This window comes from Mytilus trossulus, chromosome 1 (assembly GCF_036588685.1).
Source record: "Mytilus trossulus isolate FHL-02 chromosome 1, PNRI_Mtr1.1.1.hap1, whole genome shotgun sequence".
Lineage (NCBI taxonomy): Eukaryota > Metazoa > Mollusca > Bivalvia > Mytilida > Mytilidae > Mytilus > Mytilus trossulus.
This window is the reverse complement of record NC_086373.1, coordinates 83,478,860-83,497,683: the sequence shown is the minus strand read 5'-3', so window position 1 is coordinate 83,497,683 and position 18,824 is coordinate 83,478,860. Positions and strand designations below refer to the sequence as shown.

Sequence of the window (18,824 nt, the reverse complement as noted above, 5' to 3'; positions counted from 1 at the left end):
ATATTTTCAATACAAAAAAATTGTTTACCTTTAAAGTTCTCACAATAATGGTGGCTCCTACTGTTTGAAGTTCCTCTTTTGTCTCAAGTGCACTAACCAGAGTCTTGTGTAAGGTAGAAATTGTTTGAAAAACAACCCCTTCTTCCTGAAATTGACATACTTGTTTGAATATCATACCGGTAGCCAGGGGGGGTTTGGACGAACCACCCTTCAATGCTAACAAATAAGCACTGTCAACGTCAATGTTCTGTTCGAACAGTGACTGTTAAAGTCGAGTTTGTGAGTCCACCAAACCCCCCTTGGAAATTCCTGGCTAAGGGCCTGAATATAATATTGTTATCAGCAGATGAATTCAAATATATTTTGAAATAATTATAAAATTCTCTCTTCTATATACCTTTATCGTTTGCATCAAAGGTCAATGTAAATACTTCATAACACAATACGCAAATTTCATATAAAATTTAAGAACCTTAGTGAGCACGCTCACATACCCCACGTCCCCACATTGTCATTGGAGAAATTAAATAAGTGTAAAGAAAAAAATTGTATGAGAAAAATATTGAATAATAATTTCCTGTCAATATGCACATCTACATGCATAGTATGTCCTTATTATCTACAAAATTTCATGAAATTCTGTTGTGTGGTTTCAGAGGAGTTGAGATGACAAACTGTTGCAGAAGTACATTGAAGCAAATAAGTTCAAAGGGGCGTAACTCCTAGAAAAAAAATGAATCAAAATTTCTTGTCTAAATGCACATCTAAGTATTATGTCCCTATTATCTACAAAGTTTCATGAAATTCTGTTGTGTGGTTTGAGAGGAGTTGGGATGACAAACTGTTGCAGTAGTACAGTAAAGTAAATAAGTTCAAAGGGGCGTAACTCCTAGTAAAAAAAATTGAATCGCAATTTCCCGTCGATATGCACAAGTACATAGTATGTCCTTATTAACTGACAAGGTTTCGTGAAATTCTGTTGTGTGGTTTGAGAGGAGTTGCGATGACAAACTGTTGCAGTAGTACATTAAAGCAAATAAGTTCAAAGGGGCGTAACTCCTAGAAAAAAAATTGAATCACAATTTCCCGTCGATATGCACAACTACCTAGTATGTCCTTATTAACTGAAAAGGTTTCGTGAAATTCTGTTGAGTGGTTTGAGAGGAGTTGCGATGACAAACTGTTGCAGTAGTACACTAAAGTAAATAAGTTCAAAGGGGCGTAACTCCTAGAAAAAAAATTGAATCACAATTTCCCGTCGATATGCACAACTACCTAGTATGTCCTTATTAACTGAAAAGGTTTCTTGAAATTCTGTTGAGTGGTTTGAGAGGAGTTGCGATGACAAACTGTTGCAGTAGTACACTAAAGTAAATAAGTTCAAAGGGGCGCAACTCCTAGAAAAAAAATTGAATAACAATATGTCCTTATTATCTGAAAAGGTTTCATTAAATTCTGTTGAGTGGTTTGAGAGGAGTTGAGATGACAATCTGTTGCAGTAGTAGACTAAAGTAAATAAGTTCAAAGGGGTGTAACTCCTAGAAAAAAAATTGAATCGCAATTTCCCGTCTTTATGCACAACTCCTTAGTATGCCCTTATTAACTGAAAAGGTTTCGTGAAATTCTGTTGTGTGGTTTGAGAGGAGTTGTGATGACAAACTGTTGCAGTAGTACACTAAAGTAAATAAGTTCAAAGGGGCGTAACTCCTAGAAAAAAATTGAACCGCAATTTCCCGTCGATATGCACAACTACATAGTATGTCCTTATTTTCTGAAAAGGTTTCGTGAAATTCTGTTGAGTGGTTTGAGAGGAGTTGCGATGACAAGAAACAGGACTGACGGACGGACAGACTGACGGACGGACGGACGGGTCAAAAACATTATACCCTTCGCAACTCGTTGTGTGGGGTATAATAAAATATTGATCCTGACATAATAATGAAAATGAAAAGTTACTGCGATTTAAACTAAATGGCAAAACAAGAAAGCACTATACAGTTTTGTGCTGGAATTTAATAGATGGTCACCAGACTTTAAGGGCAAATATTCATTAGTACTATACACATACAATGCACCATTATCTTTTATGGAATATCTATCAGCAATGTATGATTCATGTCTTTTCTTATTGTGGTCATTTTTGTAAAGTGAATGAAAATCAACTGCTTATTTTCACTTTTGTTTAATTAAATCTACTGTATTATTTATTTTTTACAAGATTAATAGCTTAATAGTATTTCCTGTTTTTTAAGTATTTTGAAGAACCCTTACCACATTTTAGGCACTTATAAGACCTTGAACTCTCAAGTTTCATTCTCAAGAACTTTCAAGGATGTTTGAGAAGCCAATGTACTTGTTATTCCAATTCCCCAGTAACATAAGTTGAATGAAATAGTTTTAGTGTGTACATCAAATATTAATATATTTTAAAGTAAAATAAGGCACATATTACCAAGTTAAGTTGAACAAAAATTTGTCCATACTACACAGATGCACTATTCACACTAACATTTTCTATGTTTAGTGGACCATGCAATTGGGGTCAAAACTCTAATATGGCATTAAAATAAGAAATATCACATCATAGGGAACATTTTTACTTTGTTTCAAGTTGACTTCAAATTCATCAAAAACTTTAACCTGAAGTGGGAGAGTACCAATTTCTATGTTCAGTGGACCGGGAAATTAGGGTCAAACTCTAATTTGGCATTAAAATTAGAAGATTTTATAACAGGGGACATGTGTATTGCGTTTCTAGCAGACGAATGAAGGAACCCACAAACGGAAAAACAAACGCTCCTAAGTGGGGCCTTAAAATTCTAGAAAAATGAAACCATCAGTACCTTAAGATATTTTGTTACCTGTTTTAAATCTGGGTCAGTTGTTGATGTATACAGTTTATTAACCATAACACTGAGTGGGAGCCAGCAGCTTGTACTGTTTGTCTTTTTACATATGTCCTGGAATGAATAAGAAACCATTCAATAAAACCAAATAGTTGTTACATAGTGTAAATGATGGTATTTATAACATAAGGGATTCAATTTGTTAGCTTTCTGTGAAAAAAAACAACATCATCAATGATTTAGTCTTCACAATAATTTAATTGAGTGCTTTTGATAAGCCATGTATAGACTAAAGGTGCATCTGGTGTATCAAACTATACATCTCATCTTTGATGACCATTTATGGAGTTGGAATTAGTGGTATTGTATACTATATATAACAAAGAACTACTGTAAAAGCAGAAATTTTCGTGGGGGATTTAATTTCTTTTTACTTACAAGAACAAGCTGACCTGACTCTTCAGTTGGTTCATGATTTATAGCTAGATCATATAGGAAATATCTACTGGTAAACCATGTGACATGGTCTTCTTTTATACATCTTGTAAACACAGTTATACAGGCTTGTGTAGCACAGGACAACAAACCATCCACAAAATATTCCTCTTCTAACATCTGAAGAATAATGTAATATATTGCTTAATAAAAAGTTTATAATAGAAACTGTAAATGTTTACTATCAAGATGTTATATTTATACAAGTAAAACATTAGAATTGTATATTTTCATTCTGAAACGATTGTGCTCACTCTAATTACTTTGTTTTTCAATAAAATCTTTTAACTCTTGATTACCTTTTTTTCAAGGTCACAAGTTCCATCTTGGTTTCCATGACAATCTAGAACATCATTAATAATAAGTTGTAGATTTTCTTCTGTAGAATGCTTCATAAACCAGACAAAGTCTTGGTAAAGTTCAGGCCATGCCTGCAGGTCAAGCTCTCTGAAGGATTTAACCAAAGCATCCAGCTGGTTTTGGACTATTTCCTGTGAAACAGAAACCTCCTCTTCTTTGGAAAATTCAAACAGAAAATCAGTTGTCCTCATATCTGCTGACGATTCTATCTCATCATCTGACCTCAAGGGAGTGGCACTTCTAAACTGGAACTTCTGGCTATCAAAGAAAGCTATCAGTGTCAAATTCTAAGTTATATTCAAGTGTAAATTTCCTCAATCTATGGAGCACAGAAAATTGGTGCAAAAATGTATCTAAAAATTCTTCAATATCTTTAACCATTTCCAAAACTGATCCTCAACTTTTCAAACTGTCCCCTGTATTATTATTTTTCACAAAAAACGTCTCTTTGACACATTTCCCATTTCCATTCTCAATTTTATATCCAATTCAAATGTGTGAAGAATAATTGGAATTGAAACCATGATATTGAAAGTCTTTCATATATTTCTACTTTCTAGTAACAGGACCAGCTTGGGGACGGTGATTAATTTTACATGTTTGGTCGTTGTTGGCATAACTTTAAAGAGACCCGTTCACCAATTACTTATTTAACTTATCTTACCGAGCATCTGTAATTGCTGTAGCATATATACTGCCATTGTAAGCTGATGGCCTGAAGGATTGTCGTTGAAGACAATCTATAGAACTGATTAAATTATCTGAGGTCTTGTATTCACAACTAACAGTTGATCTGAATGGATAAATTGGCTGCAAAATGAATTATCATATTTTGTTAACACATTCATATCATAAATAATACTTTTTTTTGATTTTCAGATTTCCTTTACATTTTCAACAAATCAACTTTACTTAACTCTAAGTGCCAAAAACTATAAATTTTATTAAAAGTTCTGTCACTTGAATCTTTGGATAAAAAGATGTGCTAGAAAATATGGTGCACAACTATATGTAGAACTAGACTTTGAGGTAATTATGTGTATGATATAAGTCCCTTAGGTTGGACAAAGTTTTCATTGACAAAGGAGAGCTTGTAGAAAGAGCAAATTTAAGTATGTAATTATGAGGTTTATCAAGTATTTTAAATACACTAAATCTTATAACAAGCTAAAAACTTTTAATATCAATATTTCTTGTCATCAAAAATTGGTTAAAATATTTATATATCACTTTCAACTTATCAAGTTTTGAATAGGAAGCAGACTATTTTGTCTGTTTTAAAACTGGTCAGCAATTGTAAAAAGGGAGACAACCAGTGTAAAAAGTCTGTAATATCTGAATCTATTCAGTAATTAGCAATACAACTATTCTACAGAACAAGGTTTTTACCTCTGATGTTTGTCTTTGTCTGTATCCACCATGGATCTTCTTAATGACGGAGAAGAATCTCATCTGTAAGGTGTATATCTGTGGCATGTCACACATGGTCAAATCTCTATAGGTGAATATACTATCAGGGGTGTGGTCATGCACGCTGTAGTGAATGCTACATGGGCCAAATATATCAACCTGGAAAGTATTAAGATATTCATACAATCAGTAAAAATAATATAAAAAGGATAGTAGTTACATGTTCTATAGGCCAATATCAGATCTCAAAGAAACATAAAAGATAAATTAATGAAAGAAAAGAGTTCCAATGTCCCCCACGTTGCACATATTATCTATCCAAAGAACAAGAACAAACTAAAAAAGTTTTTTTTTCCTTCTTTGAAACATTTTGTTAATATCTTAAGAGAAATGAAAGCTTCAGAGCATATGCAATTGTATTTCCATTATGGATAATATTTGAATTGTACACCTGAGAGGGCTTACAATACAATTTCAATATCATAAATGTTTCCAAGGTGTACAACTCTTTTGAAAATTAATAATCGGCACTACTTTTCAAAGTTGTATGCAAGTTTCAAAATTATCTGGCATGAATTGTACATTGAAGCGCTAAATGAATCAGAGGGTCTGATAAGCAGATGGATGGATCCCTGGTATTTTTTCTCTCCCACAATGCATTGCATGGGGGACAAAAAATACATTAATGCACATCTTGAAATATCCTATAATGAACTTTTTTAATGTTACTATAAGGATATTTTTTCAAATCTCACCTGGGAAAGAGTTTTTTGTTTCTCATTGGGGCCAAGTACCTCCAGCTGTAGGGCTGACAGAATTCCACGTTTGATGTTGACACTATACACTGCGTCATCTTTGTGTACATGTATGCTACTAGCATCAATCTGGTTGTTAGTGAAAGTAAAATGGAGGGGATATCTGGAATACAAAACTTTAAAAATAACATTTGCTGTGGTTGTGAGTTTCAGCTTCTATAGACTACTATAAAAGTTTAAAGCAAATTTCACCTTACATGATAAGTTTCTGCAATAAAGTTTATCAAGTGTGCACTACACAGTATGGGGAACACACCTAAGAATTTCAAACCAATGGCCTAAATAAAACAGCAAAACTTATTAGGTCATGACTGTCCATTTCAAGTCCTATGTTTTTGTATGACAGTGTTTTTCCAATACATTGTATTGCCAAATAATTTTGATTTCGATATTGTGATATCTAAGTATTTATTTCAATTAATACATGTAGCAGCTAGTTAGTTATTGGAAACAGGGGGTTTGGCAGAAGAAGTACAAGCACACTAGTCAGCTACTGAACTAGAAGCGCTAAAGAGCTTGTGTCGCTCACCTTGGTCTATGTGAATATTCAACAAAGGACACAGATGGATTCATGACAAAATTGTGTGATGGTAATGGTGTTGTATTTGTAGATCTTACTTTACTGAACATTCTTGCTGCTTACAATTATCTCTGTCTTTAATGATTGGCCCAGTGGAAAATGTAAGAAAAAAATTACAAATTTTGTGAAAATTGTTAAAAATTGAGTATAAAGGGCAATAACTCCTTCGGAGGTCAATTGAACATTTTGGTAATGTTGACTTATATGGTCTTACAGTGTTGTAAATTATTGCTGTTTACAAAATCTTTATCTGTAATAATATTCAAGATAATAACAAAAAATGGCAAAATTTCCTTCAAATTGCTAATTTCGGGCAACAACCCTATAACAGGCTGTCCAAATCATCTGAAAATTTAACACAGATAGATCTTGACCTGTTAAACAATATCACCCCCTGTCAGAATTGCTCTAAATGCTTTGGTTTTTGAGTAATAAGCCAAAAACTGCATTTTACCCCTATGTTCAATTTTAGCCATGGCGGCCATTTTGGTTGGTTGGCAGGGTCAAGGGACACAATTTTTAAACGAGATACCCTCATAATGATTTTGGCCATGTTTGGTTAGATTTGGCCCAGTAGTTTCAGAGGAGAAGATTTTTGTAAAAGTTTACTGGCGACAGACTCCGGACTACGAACGACGCCAAGTGATGAGAAAAGCTCACTTGACCTTTCAGGTCAGGTAAGCTAAAAATGCAACAGATAAAATAAAAAAATAATCATAATTACTAGACTATATCCTATGCATACCTGCTAACATCTGCTGAAAGTTGATTTGACAGAACTTCTGTATATTCTTCTGTTTCACTGTCAACTCTCTTGTATACATTACAGTTTTCAACCTAACAACAAATTAATTAAACTTTGGCTTCAAGAAGACTATAAATAATGTTTGTATCTAAGACACAAGTATAATAGTAACTCAATTTATGATAAATAAATATCTTAATAGAAATGTTCATACTGACATAATATTTTGAATAAATTGTATGTTCCATCACACACTGGTTTTTTCAGAAATTACTATTTAAAGTGAATTCATTTTTATATACATGGCGCTTTTTACATCCATTCAAACTATTTATAGATCAATTTCAAACAACTTTAAATCATTATTACCTCTAAAAGAATAACTGCTACATATATCAATTTATTCTATATTCAAATGCTGTTCAAAGAGCTTTTTACTGCATATAAACTATCGTAAAAATCAAAATACTATTAAATAATGTATACCTTTAATTCTGATTTAAAACCAGTGTAAAGTCTAATTATTACTGAACATGTATACTGAAATCCTGATTTGGAAGGAGTAGTTCCTACAAAGGAGCTTTCAACTGTTGATGTATAGGTGTAACTGTAGGAATTATGTTCAGTAAAATAAGCATCTACAAAAAAATGTATATCAAAATCAACAACGGAGAAAATCAAATGCAGGTACATATTATCTGGGAACAGTATATCTAATATTAATATATATGTTCCTGATATTATAAAAGGGAAAACACAAAACGAAAAGACTTGCTGAAAATGTTTATTTTACTTATTAAATTGAAACAATGTATTCTGTGTTGATAAGATTTTTCCAGCAATTTGTTACTTGAAACAAGTTCAAAGTCTATTTCTGTTGCAATCATTTTAATTTAGTTATATATTTGATGACAACAATCTTTTGAAATCTTTCCATTCTGTGCAAACAACAAACAAGATGTCTAAGACTACAAGTATTAATTACTATTATATCTTTATAATTACACTACATAGATATTAGTTTCAAAGTATTTTGTAATTTTGGTTTCGCTGAGGCATTTCAGAAATTATAATTATAATATAAAGTGCAACATTTATGACTGAGCTGCACATGCTATTTGTGAAAATTTCATGGATAATTACATGGATGTAGAATAAAAATGTAATTTACTAAATTCAATGCTTATTTTTTTCAAATTTTATTGGGTCAAGGCACATTTTGTATGAAGTTTGGAAAGGCTTCATGAAAAATGTGTGCATGTTCAAAGTTTTTAACCATCAATTAAATCACAAAAGAAGAAGCATTCATCATTTTCAACAACAAAAAACATGACACAATTTTTAATTTTTTGAAAAACACATTTACGTTTTACTTTTTCTTCCTATAATTTGTAAAGTCTCAAAGTAAGAAACATTGAAAAAAATATGATTGGAAGAAAAATAGCCAAATTAAATCATAGAGTAATATTTGTGGTCTAGTGTGCTTCCCCTGAATTAATCATTCTATAAACACATTCCCTTAGCTGTCATATCTAGTGGATTATTCCCTTGGCTAAGTTGGTAGAATGTTGGCTTTACTGTGAAAGTGATCCTGGATTTTATTCTCAGCTAGTAAATATTTATTAGACCCACGGTAAAAAAACAGATTTTTAGCTTAGGTTAGACATTGAACATTATAATGACTGTCTGAGTCAAGATTGGAGCTGCATATGATTCAGAATGGTGTTCTTTTCTGCTGATCCTTTAAAGGGCATTACCTGTCAAATTCATCCTCACCAATTAAACTCAAATTCTCAATTTGATTTATAACATAGAAAAACAAAATTCTAAAATAAACAATAAGCAATGTATGGACTAGATAAAATGTATCAACATTTCATGTGTATTTTAATCGTCTCCTAGTTTACCATGAAGATGACCTCCTAAGACTGCTGACACTCATTTAACCCGATATAATTATAAATATAACTGTGAACAGATAGTGACCACATAAATAATTAGGATTTTTTTGTATGTCTGTTTGATTTCATATTGTAGGTTGAAAAGTATGTTTTTTTCCATACGTTTTCATCTGTTTAAGAATGTTTTTTAGTGGATTGAATCAGTTAACCAAATGGTTCATACTTTGTTTCACCTTCAATGTTGACATTCTTTTCTTTTTAATGGCTGAAAACATGTGTAACCCGATTCCAGATATGGGGATAGAGTCAAGGTCACATGAGTTCAGATACAATGAGATCGAATTATGCACTTGCAAGTAAATAATTCCTCAGCTTTGTTTCTTATCTTATTTTGACAAAATTGACACCAAATTCATTGCTACAGGCAAATAAGTATTTCAAAATATCTCTTTCATTTAATAATTATGATTGAACAAAACAAAATAATGTTTTAATTCCTTTTATATCTGGTAGCCAATGCTACTTTAAAGAACTGGGCTACATGTACATGCATGTATGATGGATCATAGTCAAAATTTTTGTGTCTTAAGACTAAACAACAGAAAAAAATTCAGAAAACCAGTAAAAAAACTTAAATCTTGTGTTATTAACTTTCAATATATACCAACACCTTTTTTATCAAGTTTACCTATTGACACTAAACTGTTCTCACCTGAAGCACAAGGAAAAGCTGAAAAGAAAGAAAATATTGTTTTATTTTAGTTTTCCACCCATAAAGTTCAATTTCATATATCATATCCAGCATCAAATGATAGCTTATTGTACACTGATTCCAAAAATATATGGTTTCTATACATTTTTTTCTAAATAAGGGAGATTAATAATATTGTTTCTTTCTGTTTGAACTATGTCACTTCCCGTTTTATTTGATAGTTTACTTGATACTGATTCCAAAAATATATTGTTTAATATACTTTTTCATTCAATAAGTTAAAAAAATAGCTACTTCCAGTTAACACCAGGTCACTTCCAGTTGGCTTTTCCATGGTCAAGTGTCTAGCAATGTAATACAAAATGTCACATGGCTTTATTATGTTTATATATGAGGTTAAAGCAAAGGTCAATATCTAGAACATCAATTTAACCTAAGACCTTGAGTTCAATTTTATGGTCATAAACCAAGGGCTTCAATTCAAAAGACCATAGGTCTTAATTATATATATGGTTAATGAGTTATATCACTATATGCCTAATTTATAATATAAGAGGTGAGAAAACTCCAATTGAATATTAGCGTTCCTATCAACCAAAATTCATGTGTTACGACATGTTGCAACTTACAATTTAGTAAAAATATGTTGTTGATATCTTATGAATTGAAAATAAGCCAAATTCAAATTTAAAATATGACCTTGACCTCTGACCTTGACCTAATTGTTTGGTTTTTTTTCCTATCAAAACCTCAAATCAACAGATCCTAGGTCTCTATCACTTATGGTTTACAAGATAAAATTGCATATCCCTTATATCAAATTCATAAGGGGAAATAACTCTCATATGGAGAGTTCATATCGCTTCGGCAAAAAAGGACAAATATTGCTAAGGATATATCAAGCAATTTGACAATACAAATTTGTCGCTTTCTTAAATGGTTACGGAGGAGATTTAGTCACAAGGAAAACAGTATTCTGGCAGATAACTCTTACCAAAAAAAATTGTTCGTCTTTGCAGGGTGAAATTTAAAAGTGCATGAACTATAGGATACAATATGACAATATCTAAGCAACATATTGCGAAAAACAAATATTTATCGCAAAAACAAATTTAGGAGGAAGAAAAAAAACCAATCAGAACAAATACACTAGGTCTTTCCACAGAAAAGTGGAAAGACTTAATAATTTTGAATACAGTACATGGACATAAATATTTGTCATAAATTGCAATTTTACGCATGGTTCTATATTGGAGAGATTCTAAAAAATGAAGTTAAGAAGCAAATGAAAATCAGGCAATTAATATATATATACATCTTTGCTAGCCAAGCGTTAGGATCCCCTCCCGCTCTCTTAGCGGGAGTGGATCATAACCCTTGGCTAGTGAAGATGATATATATATATGGGTTGATGTTTAGACGAGTTGTACATTGTATATACACAATGTTCACAGCCATGTATCACCATCACTGCTGGTAATCCGATGGATAAATCTGTTGAAGAGTTGTCACAGGCTCAGACGTACTTACATGTATAAATATAATTATTTTCTGTGACTGTATCTTACATTAATTTGTAGGATCTTTTACTATAGATAAATTAGCTAATCTGTAAAAATAACATGTTCATGCCTTATATATTATGTACTGTGGTAGGACGCTAGATTAAAACTGACGTGGAAAGGTAAAACCAGGCCACCAAAAGCTTCATTTTTATGAAGCCAAGGTGGTCGTGTGGTCTAGCGCACCAGTTACATTGCAGGCGATTTGGTGTCACGATATCTCAGTAGCATGGGTTCGAATCCCAGCGAGGGAAGATCCAAATATTTGCAAAAAACAATTTACAGATCTTACATTGTTGGGTTGATGTTTAGACGAGATGTATATATATACATATGGGCCTAGGTGGTAGAGTGGTCTAGAGGGTCAGGCATAGTGCAAGACAATTAAGTGCCACAATATATCAGTAACATGAGTTCAAATCCCAGCCAGGGAGGAACAAAATACTGTTCTCATCTTGGGCTAATGTCTTTTTATTGATTTTGGTAGCGTCTGACCGAAAAAGCAATCGAAAAGCAATCAAAAGCAATAGACCACTTTCGAGTTCATCCGTCACCGGAAAAAATTCGTCAATTATACGCGCCTTTATCATGCACCATCATGTGTGCGTTTAGGGGCGTCTTCACTTCCGTTCCAATGCTGAGCGAGTGGTTGGAAAACTATTGTTCTGTATTGTACGAATTATTCGGCAAATTGAATTCTCAAAAATGATAATCAACACTGCTGTCATTAGGGAATTGTCAGTAAGTACCTACAGAGCAACCATTATTTCTAGTTTATCCTGCACAATGACGATCACTAAGACGCTTGATGAACGTATATAGTGCAGGGATACAGGCGACCCCCTCTATCTGGTAAATGACATCATAAAGGCGTGTATAATTGACGAGTTTTTGCCGGTGACGGATGAACTCGAAAGTGGTCTATTGGAACTGCTCAATCAATTAACCACATAATTCTATTCCTAAATAAATACAAGTTTTATCATAAAATATATATTATTTTGTCATATGAGATGACCAAAATAAGTGTTTTATGGTTGTTTGTGATCTTGGTAATGCAATTGACAACATCTTTTTATTACCCCGTTTGCATTCTGTACCATTCTGTGATCAAATGAATGAGATTTTAATAAATTTGAAGCGACAGATTACAGCTTAGATACACTGGCACCTCTTTAAAACTTAGTTTAAATGACATTTTATTGATATCATCAGAAATTATTTATAGTATAATAGCGAGTACATTTTGAACACATGTCTCTTTTTTCATATCATGTCTTTATTAGCTATGAGCTGACAATGAAATCAGCTACAATTAGGTAGTTTCGAGTCTTGTCAATATACATGTACATGTATATGTTCCTGGCCCAATTAGAAAAACATTTCATTTATATTCATTAGAACATTGTTCAATCTTATTTCATGATGTTTATGTCGCGCCCTCCCGCATGGTGAGTCACCTATTGAAATTTTTGTTGAAAAATAAAGAGAAAAGTATACTGTATATTCAAAATTATTGCATGCCTTTTATATTATTTCTGAAATTCATTATTTTTATGATATTGAGACAAACCCTGATTTATTCATACACAAAGTTCAAAATGAAAGTTTAAATTTAATATTTCGATTATAATCCTGTCACATTTTTCACAATAATCAAAACATCGTGATAATTTCTGATTTTACCGTTCTTTCAGCTGAGCATAAATAAATATATTATATATGTGGACAAAGGACTGCAGAACATAATTTTTAAAGAAAACTGTCATATACATTTTAAAGATATCATATAATTCATGGTCGTAGACGTTACGGCATAGAAATATTCGAGTGGGGGGCTTGGGGCCCCTTTTGTGATTTTTAGGGCAAAAGTTATAACTGAAACAACCCCTTTGTCGAAATACCATCATACCTTTATAGTTCCTGCTTCATATATTTAAGTATGGACAGAACAAGGATACCTTTTCAGGAATATGTAGGGGTGTAGAGGTCAACTTGCTTGAAGTACAAACAATGCGTCCACTCTTGCTTTCATTAAAAAGTTCTATTGCGAGAAGGGGAAAGAAACTAGTGTATCATATCATTAAAAAATACATATTGAATATAATTGAATTTGTGATGTAATTTTCCCGGTACAGAATTTTCTTATGCTTTGCCAAATTGTAAATTTTACGATGTTTTATTTCTTCATAAAAATTATTGAAGAAAATGGTCACCGTGCTATTTTTCAAGCTACAAGATGCGCGCCAACTTTTGCATGATTATTCATAAAAAACTATTTTTTTCAGTCATATTGCTAATTTTCAAATAAGAAATCAATGAGATCGAATTTGAAGTGCATGTGGATATATGTTTTCTAATATGCTTAAAGAATTTAAAAAGCGAAAATTGGTGTCCCCATGTATTCTTGCTACACTTAAAGTAAAAAAGAGTGTACACATTGAAATCTCACCTTCTTTACTAACCATTGATATTAGATTGATAATCCCAAATATATATAGCCTTTTAACAACTATCAAATCAATTTAACATGATCCAAGAAAATGAGCTCAAGGTCACTAAACCAAACTGGACAAGTACACCTTACAAACATTCCATACACCAAATATGCTTTAAAAAATAGTTGACCTATTGTACATCGAAGAAACAAACTTAACCAGGAAAACTTAAGATTGATCAATGAACCATGAAAATGAGGTCAAGGTCAGATGAATCCTGCCAGACAGACATGCTCACCTTACAATCATTGCGTACTTTAAACTCGGGGGTCTGGACTACTTCAATACTTAATTGACAGAGCGCCGCTGGGGTTCTGTTACCCCACCCTTTCATATAATTTAGATTTTAGAAATGTATACCTTTTCATATATTGCGTAGGTAGAAATGTATACCTTTTCATATATTGCGTAGGTAGAAATGTATACATTTTCAAATATTGCATTATGCGTAACCGTTTTCCATATTGTTTGGGTTGAGCGTGTAGCAATGGTCTGTAATGAAATAGTGGAATGCCAAAGTGCCAAAAAGAGCAAAAATGGTTGATAAAAAAGCCGGGAACATTAAGAAAGATGACAGGCGAAGAAGTTATGGGAACTACCGGTATATTGACTGACCTATTCATATATTTCTGATAGTTTCCCCGACTTTTGTTCACATATTTGCAAGCCTGAAAAGGTGACATATTCCAGCGGGCGTCCTATCATCTTGTATATAGGAAGTAGAGCCCCCGAGATTTTGACATGACGTTTTGCATATAGTATCTTGAAGAAACAAACCGTTAAACCAGGAAAACTTAAGATTGACCAATGAACTATGAAAATGAGGCCACCGTCAGATGATTATTGTCAGACAGACATATACACCTTACAATTATTCCATTCTCCAAATACAGTTGACCTATTGCTATTAGTATTAGAAAAACAGACCAAAAAAGATAACATTGAGCAATGAAATATAAAAATGAGGTGAAGGTCAAATAAAATATGCCAGATTGACACATGCATGTAGTTCGTAAAATCTACAAACACCAAATATTGATGACCTATTGCATACAGTATTGGAACAACAGACGACCAAAAACACAAAAACTTGACTTTATATCCTGAACCATTAAATTAAGGTCAAGGTCAAATGACACCTGTCATATGGATATGCACACCTTGTAATAATCCCATACATCAACTATAGTAGACCTATGGTATACATTATTAGAAAAACAGACCAAAACAATTACACAAAAACTTATTTACAACCACTGAACCATAAAAATGAGGTCAAGATCAGATGACACCTGTCAGTTGGATATGTACACATTTCAATCGTTCCATTTACCAAATACAGTAGTATTTGAGATACGGACTTAATCACGAAAACTTAACCTTGTCGTTCACTTATCTTGTAAATGAGGTCGGGGTCAAGAGAAAACTATCTGACGGCATGAGGACCTAGCAATCAATGCACTACCAAATATAGTTATCCTATTACTCATAATAAGAAAGAACCATGAAAATGAGGTCAATGACAATGGACATACGACGGACGGAAACATAATACAATAACTTAAGGTATCTATACACAAAGTATGAAGGATCCAGGTTTTCTACCTTCTAAAATGTTAAACCTTTTAAGAGTAAAGCTAACGCCGCCAGCTCCGCCACCGCCACCGCCCGCCATGCTATCTCTATATGTCGGGCTTTCTGCGACAAAAATGAAAAATTCATAAACATTTCTTTCTACAAATTTTACTAAAATACTTCCCTTCCTTTATATTGCTAAGTTGAAAAATTGAACTTAACAAAATGAAATATTTGATATTTGTCTGCATTGGCGGATCCAGGGGAGGGGGTTCCGGGGGTAGGAACCCCCTTTTCTTGACCGATCAATGCTTATAATTGGACCCCCTTTACTCTGGGTTGGGAACCCCCCTCCCCGCTTTTAAAATGGCTGGATCCGCCCCTGGTCTGCATAATGCAACGAATGACTTATTTTTTCAGATCATTTTACAATCCAAGATGGCATTACACAGTTAATAGCCTTAGATAAACAAAACGCACTTGAGAAACAAAGAATAATGTATAAATGTCAACTGTAAGCAACAACATTTGAGCTTGGTATGTTTGATAAAAAAAAAATTCATGTATCATTTTTTAGTCTCGTTTAGGATATGATGTCCTACAAATCAAAGACAATATGTGATCATACGTATATAGACTATATCATAGGCGTACATGAAATTGTTATGATGTCTTAGAGATCAAAGACAATATGTTTAGGCCTTCATGAACTTTCTACAAAATGTGGCATGATTTGATATAAAATGTGGCATGATTTGATATAAAATGTGGCATGATTTGATATAAAATGTGGCATGATTTAGTTTAAACATATTTATTTAGAGTGGATTGGGAAACAAGTTTTGCAACTTATATTAATCCCTTTCCACTTTGCGGGTGCGAGTGCTACCTTGTAGCGGCATTAGCCTACTCTTTTTCGAAATCTACAAGGGTGTCTTTAACGTGCAAGAGATGTGGCTCTCTCTTAACACGGGTCAGCCATTTATCGTCCCCTTCCGACGGACTATCATCGTTTCCTTAAGACCATACTCGCAAATGGTGTCAAGAGAGAGCAGAAAATTGAGTTCCAGAAATTTTCATCCCAACGGGAATCGAACCAGAAACCTTTGTGTTAGCAGTCCGATGCATTAACCACTAAACCACGGCTCTCGTGGCATGATTTGATACAAAATGTGGCATGATTTGATATAAAAGAGCTCACGTGAATCAAACCAATTATTAGTTTGGGTGGCTTTTTATTTTAACGTGTTTCTGGTGTCGCAGACTGTAAACAGTGCTGTATGTTTTAGGCCATGTGTGCCAGTGTTGAGTTATGGTATATACTTAGTATACGATACCTGCATATGATCATGTTGGTTATACAATGGATCAACTAAGATTTGTATATACAGAAATAATTTATCAATTTTAACTTCAAAGTTAATTTGTCTATGGTGATCTATGGTGGTTTGATTTATTAATAAAAGTTCAACTTATCTAAAACACAATTTGAAAGGAAAACATATGTTTGAGTAACCTTGAAAATAACAAATGCTGTACTATATACAGTATCTGTTTATCAACTAAACCTGATTTCACAAGCCAAATCCATTGTTAATGTGTTTAATGCGTTGTGTCTAATCCGCTTGATGAGATCAAGAATATTCTACAGACAATAAACCTACGAAAATTATACAACAGTAAAATATCCGAAATGCTAACTATCAAAAAACACTCGTTTAATTAAATTCACTTTGATATTAAATTGTAATAGTGGCAGAAAATTAGATTCTATCATCGTTCGAGCTTGGAAGTAAAGCTAAAAGTTAGATCTCCGTGTTTCATGATATGCAGTTGTTATTCTCTTTAGCAAATAAAATACATTGTCAATCTTCAAAAACAATGACCAAACGCTGAACAACGATTAGTTTTTGCAATGGTTTAAAAACTACATATAGTTTATATAAAAATTAGGAAATAATGGAATGGTACTTTTGTGTATAACTTTCATCCCGTTGTTCTTCAATGGTTTTGAACGGGTTTTGTGTTATCCTTTCTTTCTTTCCCCACGACTTATTTTATAAACAAGTTAAAAGAACCAAAGTTCATTTAAGTATTACCGGAACTAACAAATTGTTCCCTTTTTTACCGTGACACTTCAATCCAAAAGAAAACATTTGCATTCCATCTATATACTCTTCCCTAAATTTGTTTTGATACTTAAATAACTATCAAAATGGTTAATTAAAACTTACCGAGAAGAAGAAACAAAGTTAAAGAAAATATCCAAGACACCATATTTTAGCTCAACAGTCACTTATTGTAATATTCACTTAAACAGAAGATGGAACTTAAAGATGAAGGAAGGTCAAAGACCGACGTTTCATTTGAACTTTCAACTTTTATCACTCGATTTGTTTTTCAAAATGAATGTGAAAAAATCTCAATATGTTAAACTTTCTTGTGAATAACCTTTCCGTTGTTATTACAAGTGGAAGAGAATAAGTGTACGGTCAGTGTTCGGGCCGATGAATATCTGAAATGATCAGGCTGTAGGATGCTGAACAGAGCCAGAGAAACGATTTACTTTACTTACCATCTGAAATCGGAAATTGAAATTGACAAGTATCACCTTGTATTGCGGAAACAAAAAAAGGAGAGTTTAGATAACAGAGGATGAAAATAGAAGTATAATCTTAAGTTTAACACAATTAAAAACATACTATCTCTAAGATAAGTATTTAAAGTGGTTTTTAGTTCATATGTCCACAGGGGAATGTGATTTGCTGTTGGCATCCGACTGAATGAAAATATCGCAACCATTCTTCAGGATTATCCAGGGCATAATCTGGTAGAAGCCATGCAATTAGGTTCATTTGGGGTGGGTGTAGAATTTTGAGATAGGGGTTGAACATTGGCGTAGGACTATTTTTAAATAGGAAAGGGAAATCATAGCTGATACAAATACTTTAATTTATCCTAGGTCTTAGTCAGAATTATTTTAAAGTTCATAGATATAGGAATATGTGGCATGAGTGCCAATGAGACAACTCTCCATCCAAATAACAATTTATAAAAGTAAACCATTATAGGTCAAGGTACGGCCTTCAACACGGACAGCAAACTTTAAAGGGCCCCAAAAATTAGTAATATTAAACCATTCAAACGGGAAAACCAACGGTCTAATATATGGCTGCAAACCCTACGGTGGAAAACAGTTGAACTGGCGTACCCCTGTTGACTAACCAATAAATGCTGCAGTAGACAGCATGATTATATTTTTCAAAATTAAATGATTTTGCGGATTTGTGTATTCATGTGTCTATATTCATACTAAAACACGTAT

General features: G+C 33.0%; 1 protein-coding gene across 1 annotated transcript in view; it reads right to left on the bottom strand.

The window, feature by feature from the left end:
• Window positions 1-17,892, bottom strand: part of LOC134697718 (uncharacterized) — a 53,262-nt gene extending 35,370 nt beyond the window's left edge. Inside the window, exons 1-11 of the mRNA XM_063560035.1 lie at window positions 17,734-17,892; window positions 9,865-9,882; window positions 7,738-7,889; window positions 7,252-7,343; window positions 5,867-6,029; window positions 5,091-5,270; window positions 4,366-4,511; window positions 3,641-3,959; window positions 3,285-3,461; window positions 2,862-2,960; window positions 29-145 (exon numbers count right to left, since the gene is read on the bottom strand). Coding sequence (XP_063416105.1) covers window positions 29-145; window positions 2,862-2,960; window positions 3,285-3,461; window positions 3,641-3,959; window positions 4,366-4,511; window positions 5,091-5,270; window positions 5,867-6,029; window positions 7,252-7,343; window positions 7,738-7,889; window positions 9,865-9,882; window positions 17,734-17,776 — 1,506 coding nt within the window. The 5' untranslated portion in view covers window positions 17,777-17,892. The remainder of the gene's footprint in view (window positions 1-28; window positions 146-2,861; window positions 2,961-3,284; window positions 3,462-3,640; window positions 3,960-4,365; window positions 4,512-5,090; window positions 5,271-5,866; window positions 6,030-7,251; window positions 7,344-7,737; window positions 7,890-9,864; window positions 9,883-17,733) is intronic.
• Between the last annotated feature and the right edge of the window lie 932 nt (window positions 17,893-18,824).